The following is a 26,684-nucleotide window of genomic DNA, read 5'->3' as shown; positions in this document are numbered from 1 at the left end:
AGGGCCAGAAAGTAGGTAGGAAGATTAATGAGTGGGGTGGAGTATCAAGGGGTCAGAGCAGAAACGTTAGTGATGGTCCCAGTAGATCTCATCCAGCTGAAGGGAGGCTCCCGATGGAGCGGATGGTGGTGGGTGCCTGGGGTTAGAGAAGCAGATGCTGCAGTGTTGGGGAAGGACCACAGTACAGAGAAGGTTGGCTACATCCGGCCAGACACAGGGTTTTAGATGACCGTGTGGGCATGCGCACCTATGTGTGTGCCCGGGGAGCTGCCTGTGCCTGCCAGAGCCGCAGCCGCGGAGGAAGTTGGTGTCTTCTTTAGGCTCCCGAACCTGCCACTCACTGCAGCTTCTTCCCACCTCAGTGCTTGAGGGTCACATAGTCTACGTCTGCCTTTGCCTGGGGCCGCTTACCAGCCCCAAACTGAACCAGCTCTGAGTAATGGATGCTCTCATCCTCCGGGCAGCTTGGATTCACATTCTCATAGTCACCCTGCAAAACAGGTGAAGGGAAGCCAGGCCTTGTGGTGACCAGCTCCCTCTCCATTCCCTTTCAAGCCTTCTCTCACTGGGTCCCCCATGTCCAGTTGGGGTCATCTTGTCTACAGATGGCTGTGCTGTGCCCCTTAGATACCCAGGTACCTGTCCTGGCTCCTACTTTTGCTCTCTGCCTAAGCAACTATGGGGTCTGAGTGTGTCCCCTGGGATTCATGTGTTGGAAAGAGACAGGCTGTGGGGTCTATGGGAGATGACTATATTGATAGAGTGATAGATAATCGAGGCAGAGACTGTTTTAGGAAATGAAGTTCTCTGTGACATATGCCCCAGCTATGAATGCTTTGTGTCACCTCGGGGCTCTGACATCACCAGATGCATCTCCCTGGTCTTGGATTCCCAGAACCAACTACGATCCAAAATAAACCTCTTTCCACTATAAATCACCGGGTCTGGGGTATTCAATTATAGCAATAGAAAATAGACTTAAGACCCCCCACTATTCCTAACTCCATTGTCTGTCATGTGTGTCCCATGACCGGCTCCCAGTTGATACCCCCCAGGCCCCCCGACCTTCCGTAGCTCTGCCCTCTTACCATATGCCGCTTCTGCACCACTGAGTAAGTGACCGTGTCATCGTTTGGAGGAGGAGGAGGGCCCTGTGTTGCTGGGGTCCCTGCATCTCTGAGAGAAAGAAGATGGTTACACGTGAGTGTTTCCCAGCAGCACCTCAACCCCAGCCCCTTAGGGGAAGACGTCTCTTTTCCTCTGTCTACATCGCCACAGCAGCAGCTGACGAGAAAGGCTGTGTGGATGTATCACAACATAGCCAACCCTCGGTGCAGCCTGGCTCCGGACACCGGCTTCTGAACTAAAGACACAGGTCCCTTCTGAGGCCTGTGACCTTGTCATGGGGCAAGAATGAGTGTACGGTGGGGCCTGCCACGGAGAGGGCAGCCTGGGACCCAAGGCTTTTCCTCCCATGCCCAGGGAGTTACCAAACTCCAGTACCCTCCATACCCAGGGCTGTGTGTGTTGCTCTCTGGAAAACGCAAGATGGCGTAACTGACTGTGTCATCCATTGCCGGATTGTAGCATCCCTGGGACTGGGGGCCTTCCGAGAGAGGGGTCCTTCTAGTCTGGAAGATATAAAGTTGAAGCTGTGTCTCTCTTCCCTGACCCCATGCCTTTCCCCTGGCCTTAGACCCCAACAATTTCTTGGAGGTTCCCCACCCCCCCCCCACAGGATCTCATGTACTATAGAAGCCAGGCTGGCCTCAAATTGGCCCTGGCTCGTCTTCTCCAGCACTGAGACTGCAGATGCCTGTGTGTCCTCATGTCCTTTCCTCATCTGTTGTCATACCCTGGGTCTCATCTTACCTTTTTGTTCCTCACAAAGAAGCTCTGGCCACTGGAATTTTCCTGAAGCCCCTGCTGGCTCCGGTTGCGTTCCCATCTAAAGATTAAGGGGTTTGTGAGGGTGGGTGGGGGTGACCCAGGCAGGCTGTGAGCTGTGGGAAGGGGGCAGGAAGAAGGAGGGGACAGCGGATAGGGCTCACTTTTTCAGGATTTTCATCCCCCAGATGGCCAGGATGCAGATAGCCAGGCAGAACCCTAGTCCCAAGGCGACCCGTTTGCCGATGGTCTCTGGGCTGTCTGGTGAAGAAAGATAAACAACGCTCTGCCTTGTGAAGATGGACAGAGAGCATCCTTCCCTTCTCCCTTCATGAAGCCTGGTCCTTCTTGCCTGCAGATCTCCTCCACATAGGGGAGAATGATATAGAAGGGGATGGAGAAGTAGTCCCTGTCTTCCCACCCCTGGTAGGAGAGAAGAAACAAATCTTTGCCCCTAGCAAAAGCTCCTCTGTAGATAATCTCCTACAGAAGGTCTGTGACCCTCGCCCTGAGAGCAGTTTGATCAGACAGTCAAAACTTCAAGTATGCCTAGGCAGACCAGCCCCGCACAAGCTTTGTCCCTTGCTTGTCCTTGACAGGTGTCCCACAGCAAGGGTCTCTGCACATCTATACCTTTAAGAGGGTGCTAGAGGGATGGGCTGGACTACAGACTTTTGAAAGAGGGAAGGGTGTAAACCGGGCGTGGTGACTTCCATCTGTAATCCTTACACTCCGGAGTTAGGAGTTCAAGGCCAACCTGTGCTGCATAGCAAAGACCCTTATCTCAAATAAATTAAAAGTATGTGGGTGGGCCTTGTAGGAAAGGGAGATATGGTTGTTTGGTTTTGCTTTGTTTTTCTACATAGCCCAGGCTGGCACTGGCCTTTCTAGGATACTGCCATTCCAACCCCTCAATGCCCTGTTCAGCATCCTTTTTGTGCTCGAAAACATTTTTTTTTAACCATGTGCTCATATGATCTTGTTTAAAACACTAAAATATCAAGAGATAAGAAACAAGGAATTTAGCCGGGCAGTGGGGGGGTGGATGCCTTTAGTCACAGAATTTGGGAAGCAGAGGCAGGCAGATACTTGTTAATTCCAGGCCAGCCTGGTCTATAGAGCAAGTTCTGGGACAGCCAGGGCTACACAGAGAAACCCACTTTCGAAAAACAAAACAAAACAAAAATCAAAAAGAAAAAAAACTAAGGATCTTATCCATCAAGGGTGAGATTGCTATGTAGAGGAAAAGAGGGAGACAGGTCAGTAGAGCAGGACTGAATGACAGGTCTTTTCACTCAGGAGCTACTGGTCACAGGGTATGCCTGGGCTGGACACAGGACAAGGAAGAGGGAAGGGACTGCAGCTCCCGGGACAGGAAAGGGACCCATGGGAAGATGGCAGGGGGGACTTACAGTAGACAGTGAGGGTGCTGGGCGGTGACTCTCCCGTGCCTAGCTCGTTGGTCCCCAGGCAGCGATAGGAACCTGTGTGTTGGACGCTCAGGGGTTCCAGCCTCAGTTTCTGGCCCGGGAAGTGAAGGTCTTGGTCATTGGAGTCAAACCAGATATACTTCAAGATGGGCGGGTTAGCATCACTCTCACAGGACAAGATGGCCTCCTTCCCCTCCATCACGCTGTCCCCGGGGCTGATGGATACGCGCAGCCTCCGAGGAGCATCTGTAAGGGAGACCCCGAGTCAGGCCAGGGCAGCGGGTCATCTCACTATCTTCACGTCTCCTCCTCAGCTCCAGCCACTCACACAGCACTTGGAGGTTCCAGGCCTGTGACAAGGTCTCTCCGATGGAGTTGCTGACCATGCAGTTATAATTTCCAGAGTCTTCCGGAGAGATGGAACCGAAGCTCAGGTCTTTCCCTTCCTGCACAGGACTCCCATTCTTCCTCCAGAAGAAGCGGACCTCTGAGGGGTAGCTCCCTGAGAAGTCACATCGGAGGAGGACAGGCTGCCCAGCGTGGATCTCCGATGTGGGACTCACCTTCAGTATCTTCACGGCTCTGGGAGCGTCTGCAGGGTCACAGCCACAGGTGATGTTTTGGTTCTCTTCCCTTCTTGATGTCCCCACTGCTCCACTGACTAGGACTTCCTGTCTAGACCTTGAGCCTGTCTCCTCCCTCCGTCCTCTCTTGTAGCCTGTGGTCCGGGTCCCCGTTCCCTCACTCTCCCATCCACATATCTCAATGTGACCACCTCCTGGACATCCCCGTCACTCACAGTGCACATTCAGGCTGACAGGGACGGCCCACGAACACTCGTAGTTGCAGGCAGCACATTTGACAGGCTCAGCATCCCATGTCACCTTCCGAATCCTCAGCACTCCGGATGTGAGCTCATCCCCAGAACCTGGAGGAAGCCATCGGTAGTAGGTGACATCTGGATTGCTGGAGTTGTAGCTACAGACCAGGGTCACACTGTCTCCTTCCCGAATTGGTGTGAGGCTTTGGATCTCTGTAGTTACCGCCTTGGGAGCATCTTAGGGTAGAGCAAAGAGGCAAATGAAGAATGATTACTTTTCTTTCCTTTTGCAAGCATCAGAGATCACACACATGGTTTTGCATGGGCTCGGCAAGAGCTCTACCAATGAACTACATTGCTGACCCTAATCTATTTTTCTTTAAAAAAAAAAAAAAAAAACAAGAAAAAGAAAAGGTTTGTGAGTACACTATAGCTATCTTCAGACACACCAGAAGAAGAGGGCATCAGATCCTACTAAAGATGGTTGTGAGCCACCAGGTGGTTGCTGGGAATTGAACTCAGGACCTCTGGAAGAAGAGCAGCTGGTGCTCTTAACCACGGAGCTCTCCAGCCCCCCTATTTTTTTTCTTTTTAGCCTTTTGTTTTTGAGTCAGGGTCTTGTAAATTTGCACAGGCCGGCCTCGAACTTGTGACTATCCCGCCTTAGCCCCTGAAAAACTGAAGCGGCTGACTTGCACCACCCTGGGCCAGTTAGTTGCAAGGCTGGTTTTCACAAAGCCTCTTCACACTGTCCCTGAAGGAATCCTCTCCTGCTCCCTCCTGTGGCTGTGAGGCACATTGCCAGAACCCATGCTGCTTAACGCTGTCAGACTGTGCACTGTAGGCCCCCATCAAGTCGGGCACCTATCCTTCTAGAACCTTCCCAAAGGATACCCTTAGAGTGGTGTGATACTTAGTAACTACTATCCAGATGTCTAGGGTGGCCCTGTGTGTCTTCAAGCTGCTAGTGCCCAACAAACAAATCCGTATCTTGGAAGCAGCTCCAAAGCAAGTTGTGATGTGCTAAGAAAACCAGACCGTGGGGAAGAATGATGAAATAGCCCTTCCGGCTCTCAGATCGCTCAGGACTTCTTCAGGGTCTTACCCGTTGCCCACTGATGCTATGTCTTCTCGCCCCTGACTGGGAAATCCTAATCGTAGGCAGGGTCTCGCATAGCCCAGGTAGTCCTCAAACTTGTTACAGATCCACGATGACCTTGAATTTATGATCCTCCTGCTTTCCTATCTTAGGTGCTGAGATTTTTGGATATGTGCCAGTACATTTGTTTCGTTTAGGCCCTCGGGGATTGAATCCAGAGCTTCGTGTGTGATAAGCATTCCACCAGCGGGGCCACACCCCCAGCCCCTCACTGGGGGATTCTAGGCAGGGGCTCTACCACTGAGCCACGCCCCCAGCCCCTCACTGGGGATTCTAGGCAGGAGCTCTACCACTGAGCCACGCCCCCAGCCCCTCACTGGGGGATTCTAGGCAGGAGCTCTACCACTGAGCCACGCCCCCAGCCCCTCACTGGGGGATTCTAGGCAGGGGCTCTACCACTGAGCCACGCCCCCAGCCCCTCACTGGGGGATTCTAGGCAGGGACTCTACCACTGAGCCACGCCCCCAGCCCCTCACTGGGGATTCTAGGCTAGTGTTTGGTTGCTGAGCTATGCTCCCAGTCCCTCACGGGTATATTGTAGGATACTATTCTGTCTTTGAGCTCCATCTCTAGTCTTCTTTCTACTTTTGAGCCAGTCTTACTAAGTTGCCTGGGCTGACCTTGAACTTACTCTGCAGCCCAGGCAGGCCTCACATTTGTGATCCTTTAGTCTCAGTTTCCCCAGTAGCTGGGAGGACAGATCTGGGCCGACCAGGCTGGTGAAATTCAGTCATTCAACAAACATCTCCTTAGCAACTGCCACAAGCTGAGTCTCTTGATCACTGTCTAGAATGCAGCTATGAAATTCCAGATTTCTCTCCCCCACATCCAACACCCCCTATACCCCCACACCTTCACACCAAACACCCCCTCACCTTATACCTAAAACCCCCTCACCCCCAAGCTCCCGACATCCCACACCCTACACCGGCCACACCCCCTTACTCCCACAACCCCTCACCCCTACACCTATTTGCTTTCCTTCATCTAGTTCCCTCTTTCCTACAAAAACTAGAAGTCTGCTCACAGTGGACATCCAGCTCAGCCTCCTGGTCTTTCTGTCCACGACCCAGAGGGTTCTGTGCCAAGCAAGAGTAACTCCCAGCATGCCACAGGGAGACTTCAGGGATGTGGAACTTCTCTTGTGTAACTCCGGGTACTTCTTTCCAGTTGTGATACCAGGTGTACTTTGTTGCACGCGGACTGGCCAGTGACTCACAAGTTAGCACTACTGACTTTCCCTCTTCAACGGGTGACGGGTCGATGTGGACCTTGGAGGGTTCCGGAGCATCTGAAAGAACGCATGGCAGCCACGGGACAGGTGAGCAGATCCTGCAAACGTGGGCACGCAGCCACCTGAACCTCTATTATCTCTTGAGGATCCCGCTAACGCCGCACCTCCCTCACTAGCTTGGAGAAAACTCACAGAGTACAGTGAGTTCCACTTCTTCCGACTCTCCTTGGCCTATGTCGTTGGAAGCCCGGCACTGGTATTTCCCTCTCATGTCCTTCGTCACTGAATGGAGATTTAGCGTGGATATCTGTTCCGGGTACTGTATCATTTCCTGTTCCTGCAGGGGGCGCCCATCCTTGTACCACGACACCGCCCGGGTCCTGAGGCTTGGGTTGCTGTGGGTAACCTGGCATGTCATGGTCACAGAGTCGCCCTCCTTGACCTCTGTGGGATTGACTTCGATGTTCAGTTTTGGGGTGTCTGCAGGAACAGAGAAGCAGTTGCGGGGAGAACAGGGAACGCTCGGTGGCTGCACTTTTATTCTGACAGCGGCAGTGCGCACATCTCTGGTTTGGTTCCTTTGTCCACCCAGGCGCCTGTCCCAGCTCCTCATTGGTTTGCCTGCTCCCATCTCTCCCGTCCGGCACTGAAGCTATCCACTGGGCGGGTACAGCCCAGGAGACCAGTGTCTTCCGCTCTCTACGTCCTTCTGCTAACCTCAAAAGGCTCAGGCTTGACCCACACTCCTCTCCGGTCCACGGACACTGCCGTGGTTTCACTGTACTCTACCTCAGGACCTTTGTACTCGTTCCTTCCTCTCCCTAGGTCTTCTTTGCCTGTTCTAGTCCCTCCCTCTCATGTCAGCTGAGGTCTGCACCTTCCTCACATCACTGGCCTCCTAACCCCCTTTTTACCTTTTTTTTGAGGTTCGTGTGCACAGGTAGATATGGTCAGAGGACAACCATGGATGTTGTGTTTCAGAAACATCCATCTTGTTTTTACATGTTTAAAGACCGGGTCTCTCACTGACTTGGAGCTCAGTTGAACCAGACTTGTTTGCCAGCAAGTCCCAAGGATTTCCACCCCCCCCTACCCCCCAGATCGGCCTCCCCGCTGCTGAGACAACAAACAAAAGCTAGCCACCACACTCAACTTTCCTGTTTTCTTTTGTTGGCTTTTTGTTCTTCTAGACAGGGTTTCTCAGTGTAGCTCTGTCTGTCCTGCTCTGTAGATCAGGCTGGTCTCGAACTCAAAGATCCCCTTACCTCTGCCTCCTGAGTCCTGGGATTAAAGTCCTGCACCACCACACCCTGCTTACATTCAACTTTTAAAATGTGAGCTCTCTGGAGTTCAAACTCAAGTTCTCATTCTTATAAGGCAAATACTTAAAAAAAAAAAAAAAAAAAAAAAAAAAAAAGTTGTTTTCTTTTCATTGTGTGTATCTGTGTCAGAGAAACTAAAGGCCTCCTGCAGAGACAGAGCTCTTGGTGGCTGCCTGGCATGGGTGCTAGGATTTGAATTCAGGTCCTCTGTAAAAGCAGTAAATGCTCTAAGCCATTGAATCATCTCTCCTAAGTACTTAAAAACAAACAAATGAAATAATCATTATGGGGGTGGAGAGATGGCTCAGTGGTTAAGAGCACTGACAGCTCTTCCAGAGGTCCTGAGTTCAAATCCCAGCAACCACATGGTGGCTCACAACCATCTGTAATGAGATCTGATGCCCTCTTCTTCTGGTGTGTCTGAAGACAGTGACAGTGTACTCATATATAATAAATAAATAAATCTTAAAAAAAAAAAAAAAGAAAAAAAAAGTACTGACTTCTCTTCCAGAAGACTCGGGTTTGCAGCACCCACAGGGAGGCTCACAACCTTCTGTAACTCCGGTTCCAGGGCATCCAACACCCTCTTCTGGCCTCCCCAAACACCATTCTTGTGATCAATGCACAGACATACATTCAGGCAAAACACTCGTACGCACACAAGTAAAGATTTTTAAATCTTTTCAAAATTAACAAACAGCATGTCACTGTAATACTAAGCTTAAAAATAAATTTCAAAAGGGGGTTTATTAGGTTGGCTAGGCAAACTCAGAATTATCTACCCAGCCCTCTTCTTTTCTAAATACACATTTCCTCCCGGCAATTCTGTTCTGTGTTTCTTGATTACTGTTTTTGTGTCTCCCCCATTGTAACCCTTACCCCACACAGGCAGAACCTGGCTCAGTGCGGTGTTCTTAACCTAAGCTGGCATTCAAGACAAGACTGGCACCTAATCAATTCACACGCTTGGCTGCTTTTGTTTGTTTGTGTGAAGATAGGGCTCCGATTGGCTTAGAACTCACTATGTAGACCAGGCTAGCCTCAGACTCACAAACCTCCACCTACTTCTGCCTCATGAGTGCTGGATTTAAAAGTATGTACCACCATGCCAAGGCCCCACAGTAAATATTCATTCAATGGATGAGTGAATGAATGAATGAATGAATGAATGAATGAAGAATAAAATAATGATGACTTACATGTGTGGGGAACAATGAACCCTAAGGAGCTGATCCTCAAAGCCGGCTGTAGCTTCAGAATTGATTGATTGATTGATTGGTTGGTTGGTTGGTGCTGGAGGTTAGCCCAGGGCCTCACAAGTGCTAAGCAAGTACCATACCGCTGAGATACATCACCAGCCTTTAGTTTTTGAGAGTGTTTTACTCTGTGGCCCAAGCTTGCCTGCCTTCCCTCCTGAATGCCCAGTCCCAGGCCTGCATCCCCACACTTAACTAGGTTGCCTTATTGTTCAGGTAAAGCCAGAGGCTAAAATGAATGTATCTTGAGGCACAGGACTGACAGAAGAGACTGTGTGGCGAGCCTGTGCCACCCCCAGAAACAGGTAACTGACAACCGAATCTTCAGCGGACACAGGCCCTTCCCACCCTTGGTGCAGCTCAACAGGATTTAGGAAGAAGGTGACAGGTAACATCCCTCCCACCCAGAGACTGACTCACACTTAATATCCAGACGCACTGTGTTCTCAGAGAGCACTTGGGTAGAGTGCCAGACTTGACACGTCAGGCTCTTGCCGTGGTCCGTCCACTGTGGTTGGTAGGTGAGTTTGCTCTCTGTATAGACTTCCTTCACGGTGGAGATGACCGAAGAGGTGGTAGAGCTGATCTCAGACCCTTCCAGAAACCACTGCAAGTGGATGTCATACCCAAAGCAGGTAAAATTCAGTCTACAGGTCAGAGTGACACTTTGGGACTCCCGAATTTCTGATGGAAGCTGGATGTAAGGCTGGAATGGTCTCTCTAGGGGGAAAGAAGAGAGAGGCCTGCTTACTGGGGATAGGACACAGACTGACCTTTCACCCTTGGCTTCAGGCATCCTGCCCTTAGTGCCCCCAGAAGAAGCCCTTACAAGGCCACTGAATCTCTTCAGCTCAACTGCTTTGGAAGGCCTTGAGAACACAAAGTCTGCTGGAAGAAAATTGTATCTAAATTGACTTTGTTTCTCATTTCCTCTTTCCATCTAAAGGACCTCAGAATCACCCAGGGTTCTTTGATTGGTTTATTCTCCATGTATCATTGGTGACAGGCTCATGTTCAGCCAGGGTGATTTTATTTATTTACTTATTTATTTACTGGTTTAATTCTCCATGTATTGCTATTCATGGGTGACATGTGCGTGTTTGTTTGACAGCCTCAGACTTAGCGTCAGCAGAGCACAACATTTTTTTAGTGGGCTGACCCAGAGGCCTGGGGCTCACATCTCCACGATGCTAGACCATCCAACAGCTGTGGCATCAAGAGGCACAGTGTGGACAGCTCTAGTGTGCATGGATAATACTAACTAGGTCAGAGACCCCTGGCTGAGCCCTGTGCAATCCACATGTAACCTAAAAGGATTCTAGCCTGAAAAGAGAGTCCAGAGTGGATACAATCCCAAGCCAGGTGAGGAGGGGCCGGGAGGAAAAGGGGAGAGAGGGGAACCTGGTCCAGCAGCCAAAAAAAAAAAAAAAAAAAGAAAGAAAGAAAGCAAAAGATAAAAGATGGCGGGCTACCCAGAGGATGGATTACATAGGGAAGAGGGAAGGGCAGCTGGGCCCTTGGGCTGGAAAGTTGGGGTAGAGGGAGGGGCGGGTGGCGGGGGTGGGGCAGGTGTCAGCCACTCTCTGTAACAGGTAGGGACTGAGGGATGCTGGGAGAACGTGGCGGCCATGCCCGTTCTGATACGTTAAATAGACATAAACCTGGGCTGTTTACTACAAGTCAGTGGATAACAACACACTTCCTTTTCCCTCTTTGCCTCCCCAAGCCTTACCAGCCGGCTGCCTCCCCATGCCTTACCAGAGACATTAAGGTGAATGGTCTCCATCCATTTGTGAATCCCTGAGGTCAACCTCAACCCCAGTTCCCCACTGTCACTGGCATGTATTGGGTCGATTTTCAGGGTACAATTGTTCTTTCTGTTTCCCAGAAACGTGACTCTCCCTTGCTGAGAGAGGTATGGCTCAGTCTCTTTGCCCTGAGTCTGCGTGTTGTTGTACAGGATATCTCCTCTGAACTCCATGATGCCTTTGTCAAACGTATAGTTCTGAAAAAGGAGAATGTTGCCTAAACGTGCCATGAGTTGTGGCGCTTTGTACATGCAAGGAATCCGGATGCAGGCTCCCTCCCAGGCGAAGAGGGTCTGAGGATGCTCGACAGTCCACGCAGCTGCGTGTCCTAAAGGTAACAACTCTGGTCAGAAGCTGTTATTGAGGGGTGAGAACTTCCACTACAAGTAGGAGAGGGAGACACTGGGGAGACACACGGGGCAGCAGGAGCACAGGATATCCATCTCTGTGCACATTGGCTCCCCACAGTTCCCCTCCAATGCCCCAGGCTCATCTCCTCTCTGTTTTACCACTGTTGTCTCCGAAGCCAGCCATCAACCTGGACCTCAGCACTCACCTAGAATGAGGAGGAGCCATGGGCAGTGGGCGTGCATGGTGTCTTGTCTGGGTGGGACCTAAGAAAAGAAGAGTTAGTCTATAAACTGGATGTTAACTGTAATCCCAGCATTTGGGGAGTTGAGGCAGGAGGATTGCTATGAGTCTGAGGCCATCGTGGGCTACATTCTGAGACCCTGTCTCAACAACAGCAACAGCAACAACAACAAAAGGCGTTTGCCTTGGAGCCATCTTGTGGCTTGCTTGTCTTTTGTCTTCTCAACTCTGACCCCTTTCTCCAGTTTTGGGGGCGTGGTTATGTGATGGAGATGTGGGTTTGGGGTGCTCATAGAGCCTTTTCTGGATATACCGTACTTCTTCAAGCAGACTTTCCTCTCCTCTACCCCTCTCTTTCACCCACTTACGTTTTAAATTTTCATTTTATCATATTGGCGCTCACGCGCATGCATCCAGTGTGTGAGCCATCTGCATTCTACAGTGCATATGTGGACACCAGAGGACCACCTTGTGGAGAACTTTCTGGAGTTGATTCTTTTCTTCCACCATTAATCGGGTCCCAGGAATCCAGCTCATTTGGTCAGACTTGCACAGGCAGCACCTTTGACCCCCGAGCCACCTTGATAACGTGTATAACTCCTAAAACTGTTATCTCAGGTTCTGTGCTGCCAGCTTGTTATAGTCCTTGAATGCCAGGCTCAAGTAGCAAGGGTACCATTGCAAGATTATACAGAGGGTCAGACAGAGTGATTTGAAAGACTTTGGGGTGGTAGGGTGGCAGTGAGGGGGATCACATTAAAACAAATCTGAGCCAGGCCTAGTGATTCAGGCCTAGAATTACATCTGGGTGCTCCAGAGGTTGATGCAAAACAATTGCAAGCCCAAGGTCAGCTTGGCTACAAAGCAAGTTCGAGCCCAAGTCAACTTAACAAGGGACTTGTCTCAAAACAAAAATAAAAAGAGGGTTGGGAGTATATCTCTGTGATAGAGAAATCACCCACTAAGGCATTAGGGGCCAGGTTCAGCATTAGAGTACCTTCCTAGAATCCCCCAGTGAGGGGCTGGGGGCGTGGCTCAGTGGTAGAGCCCCTGCCTAGAATCCCCCAGTGAGGGTCTGGGGGCGTGGCTCAGTGGTAGAGCAGCTGCCTAGAATCCCCCAGTGAGGGGTTGGGGGCGTGGCTCAGTGGTAGAGCCCCTGCCTAGCAAGCACAGGACTTAGATTCAATTCATAATACTATACCAAAAAGTAAAACTGGACTTATAATGAAGTATGACATCAGCAGAACATTTGGAAGGAGTTAGAAAGCCTTAGAAACAGAGTGGTCTGAATGACCCCCCCCTTAAGCCCTGGGAACAAGAAGCAAGGCATTCCTTTTCTAACATCAGCCAGTTGCTACCAGTTGGGGGGGGGGGTTCTTTGTCTGATCACCCACTGTCTGACCATAAGGAAGAAACCAAATTGTCATGAGAAATGTTTTGCTTTGGAAGCCATACATAGGACCAGCCATTGTGGTGTACACCTAAAAAAAAAATCCCAGAATTTGGGAGCCTGGATCTGTGAACACAAAACTGAAGCTACTCTGGCTTACCAAAGCCATTGTAAGTATAAATAAGTAGCATTATATATACAGCACTAGCCTGACAGAGCTCAACTGTGTGATTAAGGGAATTTACAACTGATACCCAGTATATGCCCCCACCCTGTGTGTGTGTGTGTGTGTGTGTGTGTGTGTGTGTGTCCAACGAGCTTGGCCTCCACCATCCTACAGGTTATGAAGAGTTAAATTTGACCCTATTCATGTGGCTGTGATCTCTGCGTCAGTCCCCAGGGATCTTGCAGGATGCGCCATCAGAGTGTGTCTCCGGTGTCAGAGCAGAGCTGTGTCCCTTCCCTTCCACCCACCCTACCCAGGTTTCCCATACCTTACACTGCATCAGCACCTCCCCGTCTCCAGCTATTTATGTCCCAGGCCGCAGGGTAGTTAGGACAGTTGCGTGACTTGGACCAGGTGTGGGGAAAGCTAGGTCAGTTGCTGAGAGCAAACTGGACTGGCTTCTTCCTCTACCAAGGGGGTTGGCCTGACCTGAGATGGGGCTGGGGCAGATCATCTGAGGTAGAACTGATCTCAGTTTCCAGGTACAGGCGTAGAGATAGCTTCAAGGTCACAGCCACTTGGGAAAAGCTGAGTTCAACAGGAGGCTTTACTTGCAGGATTTCCCAAGCTGTCTGATGAGCTTAGACAAGCATGGCCATACTTCTTTGGCCATGAGATCAATTTTAATCTGTTCCAGCGAACACACTTTGACACACCCGTGGGGTTGCTACCACGAAGGCCGTGGCAACTATCAGCCTCCAGGTGCTGGACCACCGCGCTTGTGTGGCAGCGCCTCCAGCTTTATCCTTAGCAGAGCCTGGCAGGAGAACTCAGCTCGAGCAGGGAAGCAGGGAGTTCCAGAGCTGGATAGATGAGGAGGTAGATGGATAGAACAGGATGCAGCAGCAACTGTTACTAAGTCCAGAAGCATAGAACAGGGCCACACAAGACCTATGACCTGCTCACCTTCTGAGAGCCTCAGGATTAGCTTCCTGGTCTCACCATTTCCTCCCCAGCACTCAACAGCTTCTTCTACCTCAGGGGACCCAGAAAACCTGAGAAGAGGACGCTGAAAGACAGGGATGGGGGTAAGGGGTGAGAATGGGGGCTGAGGGGCGGGGCTCAGAGGTTGGAGGTGAGGACCGCCTGTGCCTATTGTAAAAAGGAAAAAAGCCCAGCAGGTCCCTTTGGCCAGCACACAGAGGCCACTGCAAATTTATTTGTGGAGAGCAAGAGAAAAGATCAAGATGGTTTTACCTGTTTTCTCCCGTGTGCGATCTGCAGGACCTCCAGCAGGATCTGAGAGTAAAAAGTAAGAAAATTCTCATGAGCCTGACCACGCCCCCTTCAGACCCCGACCACGCCCCCTTCCTCTCTGTGCCCCTGAGAGGAGGTAGATGTGGTGGGGAAGAGAGGCCACATTGGAGGACACAAGCTGAGAGTCAAATTGACTCTCTGCAGTCAGGCCTTGGCTTGCGTGTCTTCTATATCTGATGAATTACCAAGCTGAGTTGTCCAGGTCTCCCTAGAGCCGGACAACACACAAATTCACACTTGAATACACAATACTCACACACACACACACACACACACACACACACACACCCCGAGTCATGCACCTGGGCACCATCATGAATAAATAAAAATAAAGTTTAAAAAAAAAAAACCTTCTTCCCCAGAGCTAGGGCTCCCAGCTGGCTGGGACAGACCAGGTCTTCTTGAAAGTGACTTTAGCTTGCTGCTGCCATCTTGTTACTACTAACTGTCTAATGGGAGGCAGGAGCAGGGGTCTGGCGCTGGCATGGGTGACTTAGCAGTGCCATGGGCTAGGGGAGGGCCAGAGCTGTGGGGAAGGAAGAATTGCTGAATGAGAAGTCTTCTCTACTTCCTTTTATTTATTTGTGGTGGTGTTCAGACACATGAGTGTGTGTGTCTCTGTGTGTGTGTGTGTTTGAGTATTGTGTGTGTTCAAGTGTATATTTGTGTTTGTGTGCCAGATGTTATGTTTGTGTATATGTGTGTTGTACTGTGTGTGTATATTGTGTGTATTTGAGTGTTGTGCATGTTTGTGTGTTGTGTGCTTCTGTGTGTTGTATGTGCTTGTGTTGTATGTGTGTGTGAGTGTTTGTGTGTGTGTTGTGCATGAGTGGTGTGTGTGTATGTGTGTGGTGTGTGAGTGTGTGTGTTTTTATGTGTTGTGTATATTTGAGAATTGTGTGTGTTTATATTGTATGTTTTTGTGTATGTGTATATGTATAGTTGTGTGTGCTTGTATTGTATTGTGTGTGTTGTGTGTGTATGTGTGCATGTGTGTGGTATATATGTTGCATGTGTGTGGTATGTGTGGTGTGTGTGTATGAATGTGAAGAGTGTGTGTATGGTGTGTGTGTGTGGTGTGTGTGGTATGTATGTGGTGTGTGTGAGTGTGAAGAGTGTGTGTGTGCGCGTATGTGTGTGTATGTTTGCACCAGTGCTTGTGTAGAGATCAGAGGGCAACCTGTGGTCAACTCTCTCTTTCCACATTTCTGTCTGTTCCAGGGGTTGAACTTCAGTTGTCAGGCTTGCCCACAACCGCTTTTACCCACCGTCCCACCTGGCAGCCCTACAAATGGGACAGTCTTGGGGCTGAAACTGAGTCACTTGTATCGTGAGTGTTCTAATCAGTGAGTGTATTTGTGGCAGAACCAGGCAGCAGCTACCAGAGAGATGCAAATTCCACAGATGTCGGGAGCATGAGGGCAGAGCTGACCTCAGTTCCACGGGCCCAGGGAATATGCTGCAAAGAATGTCTTCAGGGTCATGGCAGGTCAGGAAAAGATGACTACAGAAGTTTAGGGGTCGCTCATGACCGGGAGGAACTCTGAACGGCCAAAAGGCAGGAAACTTTTTTGCAAAGTTTATTTGACCATGAAAATGGGTTCTGTAGCTTAAGGGCCTAGGATCTGGTGTGGTCTCTGACTAAGATAGGCAGAGGTCAGTGAGCTCCAAAATATAAAGGGTACACATGATACCTCACCTAAGGATTAGCTCTATTCATTGAAAGCCAAAGATAACGGTCTAGGGAGGGAAAGTCTGGGATAAATATTGGGGGAGGGATTTGGGTGATGTTTGGCTCTACAGATAGCAAAGGTCACCAGGTTATTAATAACACCCATTCCTAACTTTCTGGGTAGAAAACAGAGGAGACACCCCTGTGTTAATAACATTCCTGGTTTCTCCAGTGTTATCTCTGAAGACATGAATGACATGCGCCCTCTACATGATAGGTAGGCTCTACTGTTGTCCTTCTCAGAGTGTCTAAGGGGCTCGATGTGTGCTACCTGTCACTAGACATGGTAGTAGCCTGAGTCGGAAAGAGTTAAGAACTCTTTCTTAGAAGATAGTCATGGGGCGAGTGGCAGAGTAAAAGGGCCGGTTTCCCAATACTCAGGAAGTTGAAACAGGAAGTTCAGAAGTACAAGATCTGCCTCGGTTACAGAGTAATTTCAAGATAAGCTTCAATTTAATGAGACCCTGTCTTGAAATAAAAATGGGGTCCTGGGAGTATGGTAAAGAGTAAAATCTTCTCCCTGCCTAGAATCCCCCAGTGAGGGGCTGGGGATGTGGCTCAGTGGTAGAGCCCCTGCCTAGAATCCCCAGTGAGGGGCTGGGGGCGTGGCTCAGTGGTAGAGCCCCTGCCTAGAATCCCCCAGTGAGGGTCTGGGGGCGTGGCTCAGTGGTAGATAACTTGTCTAATATGTGCAAGGACCTACTTTTAACCCCAGGCTGCCTCCCCCACAAGTAGTAATATGGCAGGGTACAACCAAGGTGGAGAAACTCCACCAATCAACTGCAAAGAGCTAGATTTGATTTCTGACCAGAACTATGGGTTGAAAAGGAGAAACTATCTGGGCATGGTGGTTTACACCTTTAATTAAACTCTTCACGATGGGCAGAGCCTCATATGCCCCTTCCCATCTATGCTAGATTCTAATTACATCTCTTTTTAAAATGTTTCTCACTATGTAACCCTGCCTGGCCTAGGACTTGCTGTATAAATTAGGATCACCCCTACCTCACAGAGATCGGCCAGGACTAATAATATTTTTCGTTCTTTTTTTTTTTTTTTTTTAACTGAATCCGTAGATTTCAAAGTAGAGGATATGAAAGACCAGCTCCCCTTTCCCCTATTTTTTCCGCTAAGTACAGTAAAACTCTCAGGCTTCCTTAAGAAGCACATAAAGGCTCAGAGGAGCAGACAGAGAGCGCAAGCCAGTTAGAAACTCTGAACTGTTGAGGTTGTAGGCTGTTGGGTATTGTAATGCTAAATTCTGTCTAGACCCACCTTCCAGTGAATCCTTGCCTGTAGAAGCATTTGTAGTTGTTTTCTAGTTCCATCCATTTGCCTCAGAATTTCAAGAAGCATCTCTGCAACAAACAGCTGCAGGTTCCGGGGAAGCTGAGTGAAGGAAGATAAATTCTCCAACATCATTCCAAAACACATAATCAGGCTCCTGAAAGTAGCTCTAAATTTAAGAAAGTTCTAGGAAGAAGAAAATCTTAAGAGAGCAAAAGGAGAAGTGGTATTTCCATGGGAAAATCACACACTACGTAGCTTCTTAGCAGCTATGGGAGGGGACAGAGATGGCTCCGTGGTTACAGTACACATGGCTCTTGAAGAGAACCTGGATCTGGTTCTCACCACCCACTTCTACGATTCTGAACCAAATTCGAAGCGAGCTATAATTTAATTCTGGCAAGGATGATGGACTCTGACCAGGTCCACCTCTGGTTTCTCAGAAAAGTCACACTTTGCAAAGGCTTAAAAAGGCAACCTCATAAGGCTGCCATCTTTCCCATCAGGCCCAATCAGGGACAAGCATATATCCTGACGTGCTTCTTGTACCTCCCACTTCCATCCAATCAGGGACAAACATATATCCTGACGTACTTCCTGCCCATGTACTGCTCACCTGTAGGTGATCAAGCACACTAGATGCAGTTAAAGAGGGCGGGGTTTGGGGGTGGGGGGATGGGGGTTGGGGTGGTCATAGGAAGGGAGGGGTGAAGGGAGGAGAAGTGGGGGGGGGGTCACTGCCCGAATGGGCACATACACATGAATAAAAATAATAAATGATAATCCTTATAAGGAACTCTCAAGAACCAGGCATAAGGCTGCTCATCCATCATCCTAGCACTGGGTGAGCCACTGTTGGGAGTTTGAAGGCAGCTCGGTCTCTATAGTAAGTTCTAAGACAGCCAGGGCTACCATGAGAACTTTGTCTACACATACATACTTACATTAGACATCAAGAGCTCAATATAAGCCTGGTATGGCAGCTCATAGCTAACATAGCAGCAGCTGGGAAGCTGAAGGCAACAGGCTTTTCATGAGTTCAAGGATTAGTTATGCATGGAGGTGCTGGCCTAGAACCCCAATACTCCTGGGCTCAACCAGGAAGATCATACATTCCAGACTGGCCTGTCTTAAAACGGAAAGAGAGAAAGTCGAGCCGGCCATGGTGGTGAGTTTCCACACTTGGGAGGCAGAGGCAGGTGAATCTCTGAGTTCAAGGCCAACCTGGTTTACAGAGTAGGTTCCAGGACAGCCAGGGCTACACAGAGAAACCCTGTCTCAAAAACAAAAAAAAAAAAACAAAAAAAAAAAAAAAAAAAGAGGGTTTGTGCCCAGCCTTAATGTAAGCCTTGTTTGATATCCCTGAGAGGCCTTGCTCTTTTCAGAAGAGATTGGAGTTGGGGTGGGAGTGTGGGGGGATTTGGGGGGAGGACTAAGATGAGTGGAGTAAGGAGAAAATGCAGTAGGGATGTAATGTATGAGAGAAGAGGAGGAGAGGAGGAGGAAGAGAAGGAGGAAGAGGAGGAGAGGAGGAGGAAGAAGAGGAGGAGGAAGTTTCATTCAGGGATGAGAGCCCAGGAAAGTGTAGGGCTCTGTGTGTCACCCACAAGTCCTGCCTTCCATTCCTACTTTTGCTAACAAACCCAGAAAGAAAGCAGCGCTCAGTTTAAAACTCCCACCTGGCCATGATGACACAGACCTTTAATGCGAAAGGCAGAGGCGGGGTCTCTGAGTTTGAGGCAAGCCTGCTCTGCATCCAGGGCTACCCAGTAACAGGAAGAGATATTTTACCAAGAGGATTTACTAATAGAAAATAACCACATGAAGATATTCAAGGCCGGGCTGTGGTTCAGTTGGTAACATGGCTGCCTCGTGGTCAGGAAGTGTTGGGTTCCATTCCTCACACCATGTAAACTAGGTGTGCTGAAATCTCAGTGTGCAGAAAGTGGGGACAGAATTTACGAGTCGTGCTCAGCCAGTTCAAGGTCAACCTGGGCTAGGTGACAGCAGGGAGAGAGGGGGACGAAAGGCCTTTGATATCACTTAGTCTTTAGAGAAATACAAATGACATGTCACTTGGTGCACCTATTAAGAGCACCAAAACAAAAAGTAATAACCACAAGCAAAGCTTGGGCGCCTGTGTCAAAATGGAGCATTTGATATGGTGCCAGAGTAGATGTAAAAGAAATTACTTCAGGGCTAGAGAGACAGCTCAGCGGTTAAGAGCACTGACTGCTCTTCCAGAGGACCTGAGTTCAAATCCCAGCAACCATATTGTGGCTCACAACCACCTGTCATGGGATCCGATGCCCTCTTCTGCTGTGTCTGAAGACAGAGACAGTGTTCCCACACACATAAAATGAATAAATAAATCTTTGAAAAGAAATGACTTTTAAAACAGTTGCTCAAAGATTAGGCATTAAATGTGTAAGCAGATCCACCCTCAAGCCAGCTATTTCCGTGTGAGAAGTGAAAACATGTTCACCCAGAACCCTCAGCGCATGCTCAGGGAAGCATTATTAATAAAGGCTACAAAGGAATAACCCAGGTGTCCATCGGCACAAAACATGGCATCTCTAGACCGCAGACTGTTTCCTTGACAATCGCAGCAGGAATGGAGCCCCGGTAAGAAAAACAATATGAAGGCATTTGGAACGTGTTATTGGGAAGACACCAGCCACCTGATGCCACAGATTCAATGCCCCCCGAGGTGAAAAGTCCCGAAAAAGGGTGTTGAGGCAGAATGCAGATTCGGTGGTTAGCTGGGTGAGCGGTGGGAGGCGCTGACAGGAAACTGGCAGTAAATCCTCATGAGACTGAGTCGGTCAGGGGTGAGCAAATGTTCTAAACCTGGAGGTGGTGATAGTTTCACAACTCCATTTACATACTTAAACCACTGAACTGGGGCTGGAGAGAAGTTAAGGACCCTGGCCTCTCTCACAGAGGAAGGTTCTAGTCCCAGCACCCACGTGGGCCTCTCACAACACTACTCCTCTCAATTCTAACGCCCTCTTCTGACCTCCGAGGGCAGCGGGTGTGCATGTGGTACCCAGATGCCCACGCGGACAAGAGGGCCTCGCACAACATACATACAGGAACAAATTTAAATCACCGCCAAAGTGTCCCTTCTAAATGGAGGCGCTGTACGGTTGGTGAGTCGTTAAGACAACACAGTCAGAAAATGGACGGTGACTTGAGGCTTTTCACTGAGGAGGATGGACTCTCGGTGGCCTATGAGCACCAGGCAGGACATTCAGCACCGTTAGGCATCGGGGCAGATCCTAACCGGGATCATAACAGGGTATCAGAAGAACTCACATAAAAACACATTGACCAGTTAGACTGGTCTTGGAGGCACAACTTGCAACCCCAGCACTTTTGGCAGACAGTGGTGAGAGGGTCAAAGCTCATGAGTTCTAGGCCAGCTAAATAATAATAATAATAATAATAATAATAATAATAATAATAATAATGAGGAGGAGGAAAAAAAAATAATGAGGAGGAGAAGGAGGACGAAGAAGAAGAAGAAATAATTCATAGTCCTTTTTATCTAAGGTTGGCTTTAAACTTGCTATACAGTCTCCTGGTTCCCCTGTCTCCTTCTTCCTCCGGAGGGTGATGGTGATGAGGGTGATGGTGCTGATGGTGGTGACGACAATGAGGGTGATGGTGACAGTGAACGCACCGGTGATGTTGTCAGACGACGGTGGTGAGGGCGATGGCGAGGAAAACGATACCAGCTGCTGCTGAGGATGCAGGAGCCTGATCATTCACACGCTGCAGATGGCATCGGAAGCTGACACCGGCATCCCAGCTGATGCTCTGCCAGCTTCTTCAAAGACTGAGCAAACTCCACCTGTCCTTGACATAGTCCTTACACCCTAGGCCTTCTGTCCTCTATAAACAAAACAATTTGTCTGTGTACGGAAACCTGGGCAGACCACCCGCTGCTACTTGATTCGTGACAGCCAAACACTGGGGGAAAGGAGCACGCCCTTTGACGGGTAGGTCGTTAAACAAACTGAGCTGCGTTCGTTCTTAGCGTGGAGACCAGCTGGCCCTTAATACCTGTGATAACTGAGCCAGGGTCCTCTTCAGGAAGCAAAGTCTAGTGATACTGAAGCTGCCTGTATAAGCACTGCCTGTAACCCCCTCCTCCCCGTCTGCTTTAATGCCTCTCTGGTTGCCTCTAATATGTAGGAAAGTAGTTCTCAAACCATATTGTTAGGGAGTGACAAGACTGAGAATTGGTTTTGTTTGGTTGTTTGGGCTTTGTTGCAGTTGTTTTTGTTTGGTTTTGGATTGTTAGTTTGGAGATCGAATCTTGCTATGTCCAGTCATGTTGCCCTGGAACTCACAATCCTCCTGCCTCAGCCTCTCATGTACTGTCAGAACAGGGAGAGATAACCTATTGCCAGGGCAATAGGACAGGGGAGAAAGAGGGTTGTACTATGAGGTTTAGCACACGGTCTTAGTGGTCACAGAGGGACTCCGTATGTTGACTGTGTGGCTATCACACACGTCCAAACCTGTGAGATAAGGCACCGTGGAGCTGTACACACACATTCCTACAGCGTGGTCCCTGCTGAGGACACTGTACTGTAATTTATGTAAATTGGGTGACTGGTGCGCAGATCTTTGTGCTCTATCTTTGCAACTTCCTGTGCTTATAATTACTTAAAAATAGAAAGCTAAGAAAAATAAAAATAAAAAAAAAAACTGGGCCTGGTGGTGCAGGTGCTGAGGCAGGAGAATCACAAATTCAAGGACCACTTACTTGAGCAACAAAGTAAGTTCAAAGCTATCCTGAGTAATTTAGTGAGACTGTCTCAGAATTAAAAATGAAGTTTGGATGTAACTCAGCAGTAGAATACTTGCCTAGAATCCTCCAGTGAGGAGCTGAGGACATGGCTCAGTGGTAGAGCCCCTGCCTAGAATCCTCCAGTGAGGGGCTGGGGGCGTGGCTCAGTGGTAGAGCCCCTGCCTAGAATCCTCCAGTGAAGGGCTGGGGGCATGGCTCAGTGGTAGAGCCCCTGCCTAGAATCCCCCAGTGAGGGGCTGGGGGCGTGGCTCAGTGGCAGAGCCCCTGCCTAGAATCCCCCAGTGAGGGGCTGGGGGCTTGACTCAGTGGTAGAGCCCCTGCCTAGAATCTCCCAGTGAAAGGCTAAAGGTGTGGCTCTGCTTAGAAGTCACCAGTGAGGGGCTGGCGCAGCTCAGTGGTAGAATGGTTTATAGCATGCAGGGAGTCCTAAGAGGTCCCAACTAAGACAGAGACTGTCACAGAGAAAAGAGGATAATAAACATTTTAATAAAACATTGATTTTAGAGTGAGGCTCCAGACCAGACATCCAAGTTATAACAGCCTTAGGTAGAGGGCTTTCTTGGACTTGAATCTGTCTCGGTTCCCAAAGGAAAGTCTGGGTTTTCTGCCTTCCACAATGCTGAGACTGTTCACAGTCCTGACACAGGAGGAAATTGGACAACAGGTCACGGATGTTTCAGGGTAGCCAAAGGCTTCTGGAGAAGTCCAGAGCATGAAGGCAGGACTCCCAGAAATGGTAGCTTTGATATCACTTTTTCCTTCCAGTGAGATACATGGACTCTGTTTAAGGATGACTGTCACATTTTCACTAGGGAGCAATGGAGCCAGGAAAATGGGAGCATTCAGGGCGGGAACTCCATACCTAGTGTTGAACCCCAGGCTCCTGGACAGGACTATGGTACATGAGTGATGTTGGTGCTTACAAGATCACAATGTGTCACAACATACACAGAACAGCACGGCACGTAATAAACATACCTGGGGTTTAGATTCAACGTCTCCATCGGTCAGCCGTGACATCCCTGTGCCTGTTCTAAGGACAGTGATGACTTTGGTGTCTCAGTTTTAAGGGTGTGTGTTGCGTGGTCACCCTTTCCAAATCACAAGTGTGTGAAACGCTTCCCATGTGTCTGTGGCACAAATTGTTCGGGTGCTCTGCAGGAGGCAGCTGATGCACCTGCAGACGCTATGGCTTGCTCTGTGACCTGTGACGAAACAGATACCCGGAAGTCACAGGCCTCTGGGTAGCTGTCACGTTCCCCAAGGGCTCCTATTTTGAACAGTCTCCAGTTGGTGGTGCTATTTTGAAAGGTTGTGCGTGAAGCTCTCAGGAGATGGGGTCTGACTGGCAGAGGTGGGACCCTAGGGGTGGCCTTGAAGGTTTACATAGTCAAACCCTTGTCTGGATCTCTACCTCCTGGTCCTCCAGGATGTGAAGAGACCCAGCCCTGCTTAGCCAAGCATCTCATCCTCAGCCAAGTTCTGGATGTAGCCTGTAGCCTTTTAGACAGTGAGGAACTGCCCCAGTACATCAAGCAAGGCTCCAACAGGCCTTGCCTTTCTCCCCAGTTCCCTCTGCCTTGCTAAAGCTAGCCCCCAAGGTGTGTTCCCTTATTTGGCCACTTCCTCCTCTTGAAGCTGACCACCAACGTCCAGCTATAAAAAGTCCCCTTTGGCCTTCTTCATTAACATGCCCAGGTAAAATTAAACACCCCTCCCTAACGCAGGGTTTCCCCTTCGCCCTTTATAAACCACCATTGCTTACAGGTTGCCTTGTCTCCCCTATATCCAGAAGCAGGCCTTTGTCTCTCAGGGCAAATATCCTTCCTCCCTCTCTCTGGTCCCTTCCCCTTCTCCTTCCTCCTCTGTCTCCTGTCTTTGTCTTTTTTTCCTTGCCCCTTTTCCCTCTGGGACAAATGAATCTTCTTTGTGCTGCTAACATGGTCTTGGTCTGTCCCAAGCCTTTTACGGATCATGGGTGTGCCCCTCTGCCCGCACCTTACGCCACCCCGGGGGAGGCTGTATCTAGGAGTAGTAGGTCAGGGTTGAATTACATCACCTCAGCCAGAAGTGACTCAGGAGACAGAATCCAGACCAGACTGCTGCTCAGACCAGTGCCTGGAGCCCCTCCCCTTGCACAGACACCCAGAGACTTCCCAGAGTTCCAAGCATTGGAATCGCTCACCTGGAAATGTGCATTCATATCTAAGGGCCACGGCTGGCCACACATCCTGCTCCCCACATCTTCCCTGTCCGTTGCTTGGGAATCCAAGACCCTGGCTGGAGGTTGTACTGATAAAACCCCTTCCACAGAAAACAATGATGAGGGACCCAGCTCCCCATGTGGGTCTGATTCCTCTCCTCAGAGTCTGTACTACGCTGTCCATCTTTGATTGGGGAGCCTGTAGTCTCTGTCTGTCTGTCTGTTCGTGGCATTAAAAATAACCCTTGTAATAAACTTCTTACCCACAACAGTTCATCTCAGTGTCTGTCCTGAACCCTGCACCCAGGAACGTTCAGGAGGTCCGTGGGACCCGCAGAACAGAGAGGCCTGAGTCATATCCAGGGCTTGGTGACAGCGGTCCCCCACATAACACGTGCAGCCACCACCCCCACCCCCAGTCTCTGAGACCAAGAGACCCTGCTAGCCCTCTTCCAGCCAGCCCCACCTCATCCCTGGTTCTCTGTGTTACTAAATCACTGTGTCCTTGTGCCCACTTCTCACTTGGTATTTCTCAAAGAAAGGGCACCATCAGGCTTTCCTGTCCCCAGGCCCAGACGCGGCCAGAAGAAAACACTCTTAGGATCCCTAATCCCTCTCCCGGCATTCAAGGAAGTAGCAGCAGCCCCCTTTTTGACTCCTCTTTCCATTGGGTCCTCCTCCATGAATCCTGACCCACACTGTCCCCTCATTCCATCAGTGACTATGAACCCTGAAGGTTGGTTCACAGCCTTCAATCCCTGTGGTCCTGTCCGGAAATGACCTGAACCATTTTCACTTATTCTGTTCTTTTAAACCAAACCTCACTCGGGGCCAGGGGGATGGCACAGCTCTTGAGAGCGCTTTGGCAGGGGGTCCGAAGTTAGTTCACATTACCGAGCTTAGGTGGCTCACAACCTCCTGCGACTCCTTCTCCTGGCCTCTGTGAATGCACATACAGGCAAGCAGGAAAACAAAGGGACATGAGAATACACCTTGTAAAATTCGACTTGATATTGTATTGTATTGCATTGTAACATCACCTTACGATGTGGGCCAGGTTGACCTTGAACCCAGGTCCTCCTGCCTCAGCCTCCTAAGTGCTTGCATGACAGGAATGCATCTCCACCCCTAATTTCCTTGATTTTTCCCCCTGTTTTGGTTGTTTTTTGTTTGTTTGTTTGTTGTTTTTTTATTTGATGTGTACGGATGTTCAGCCCACACGTACATGTGTACCGAAGACACCCTTTCGAGACTATCCGGTGCACCAGCGTGGCTATAGACGAGTGGTTCTTGGCCTACGGATCACAATCCCTTTGCAGGAGGGGACAAACGACCCTTCCCAGGGGTTGCAGTGAAAGGGCCAGATATCAGATATCCTGCATATCAGATATTTATGATTCATAAGACTGGCAAAATTATAGATATGAAGTAGCAATGAAATAATTTCACGGTTGGGGTTCACAACGTGAGGAAGTGTGTTAATGGGTCACAGCATCAGGAAGACTGAAAACCACTGATCTAGGCTGGTCATGTGGAAGTTATTGACATTTATTAACATTGTTCTTCTCCCAAGGGCAAAGTCCTCAGGATGCAGTTCTACCCGGCCAGACCAGCTGGAGCCAGGGTCTGTTGGTAAGGTGTGTCAGGGTGTGCCCACCAACAAGTGGTGTGCATATGGGAATTGGACCAAACTTCCATCCCGGCTGTCTCAAAAGACAAATTTATCCTAGCTTCATTTCATCTTGTTCCGGCTCCTGGTGTTGGGGTTGAGGTAGGGTCTTACCATATAGTCCTGGCCTTAAACTCATGATGCTCCTCCTGTCTCCGTTTCTGAGATCTGGGATTACAGTCATGTGCCACCACACCCAGTTTATCTCCTCGGATTTTTCCAGTTCCTGCCACCACTTGTAGGGGAGGGGTCTTGACACACTTGGAACTCTCCTGCAGGACCCCTGACCCCTAAAACCCTAAGCCTCACTTCTGTCCCCTGCTCCAAAAGCCCCACACACCTCCATAGGCGCGGGTCTGACAAGTTGCTGTCTGGTCTTGTGCATGAGCCTGTTGGCTTTCATGTCCTTGACCTGCAAGACCATAAGCTGTCCAAGAGTCGGGGAAGACCTGGGACCCTGTTCGTCGTCGCTGGTGGTTCCAGCTGAAATGGCAGGAGGCACGGTGGCAACAAAGTGGCCTTAGAGACAAAGCTTGTGGCACAAAACTGAACTTTCCAGGTACCACCAGCAAGAAAGGAGGTTTAGAGAAG

General features: G+C 49.6%; 1 protein-coding gene across 1 annotated transcript; it reads right to left on the bottom strand.

The window, feature by feature from the left end:
• Positions 1-351: 351 nt before the first annotated feature.
• Positions 352-21,169, bottom strand: CD22 (CD22 molecule; the record flags this gene model as incomplete). The annotated part of the gene is made up of 15 exons (XM_080908320.1): positions 352-490; positions 1,089-1,176; positions 1,513-1,631; positions 1,873-1,948; positions 2,052-2,148; positions 3,300-3,563; positions 3,646-3,909; positions 4,117-4,374; positions 6,324-6,587; positions 6,723-7,010; positions 9,529-9,828; positions 10,867-11,244; positions 14,030-14,132; positions 14,321-14,362; positions 20,972-21,169. The coding sequence occupies 15 exons, from the start codon at positions 21,167-21,169 to the stop codon at positions 359-361; spliced, it is 2,871 nt and encodes a 956-aa protein (XP_080764446.1). The 3' UTR covers positions 352-358.
• Between the last annotated feature and the right edge of the window lie 5,515 nt (positions 21,170-26,684).

This window comes from Micromys minutus (genome assembly GCF_963924665.1).
Source record: "Micromys minutus genome assembly, chromosome: 32".
NCBI lineage: Eukaryota > Metazoa > Chordata > Mammalia > Rodentia > Muridae > Micromys > Micromys minutus.
Note: the sequence above shows the minus strand (reverse complement) of the source record. Positions and strands in the feature narration are given on the sequence as shown.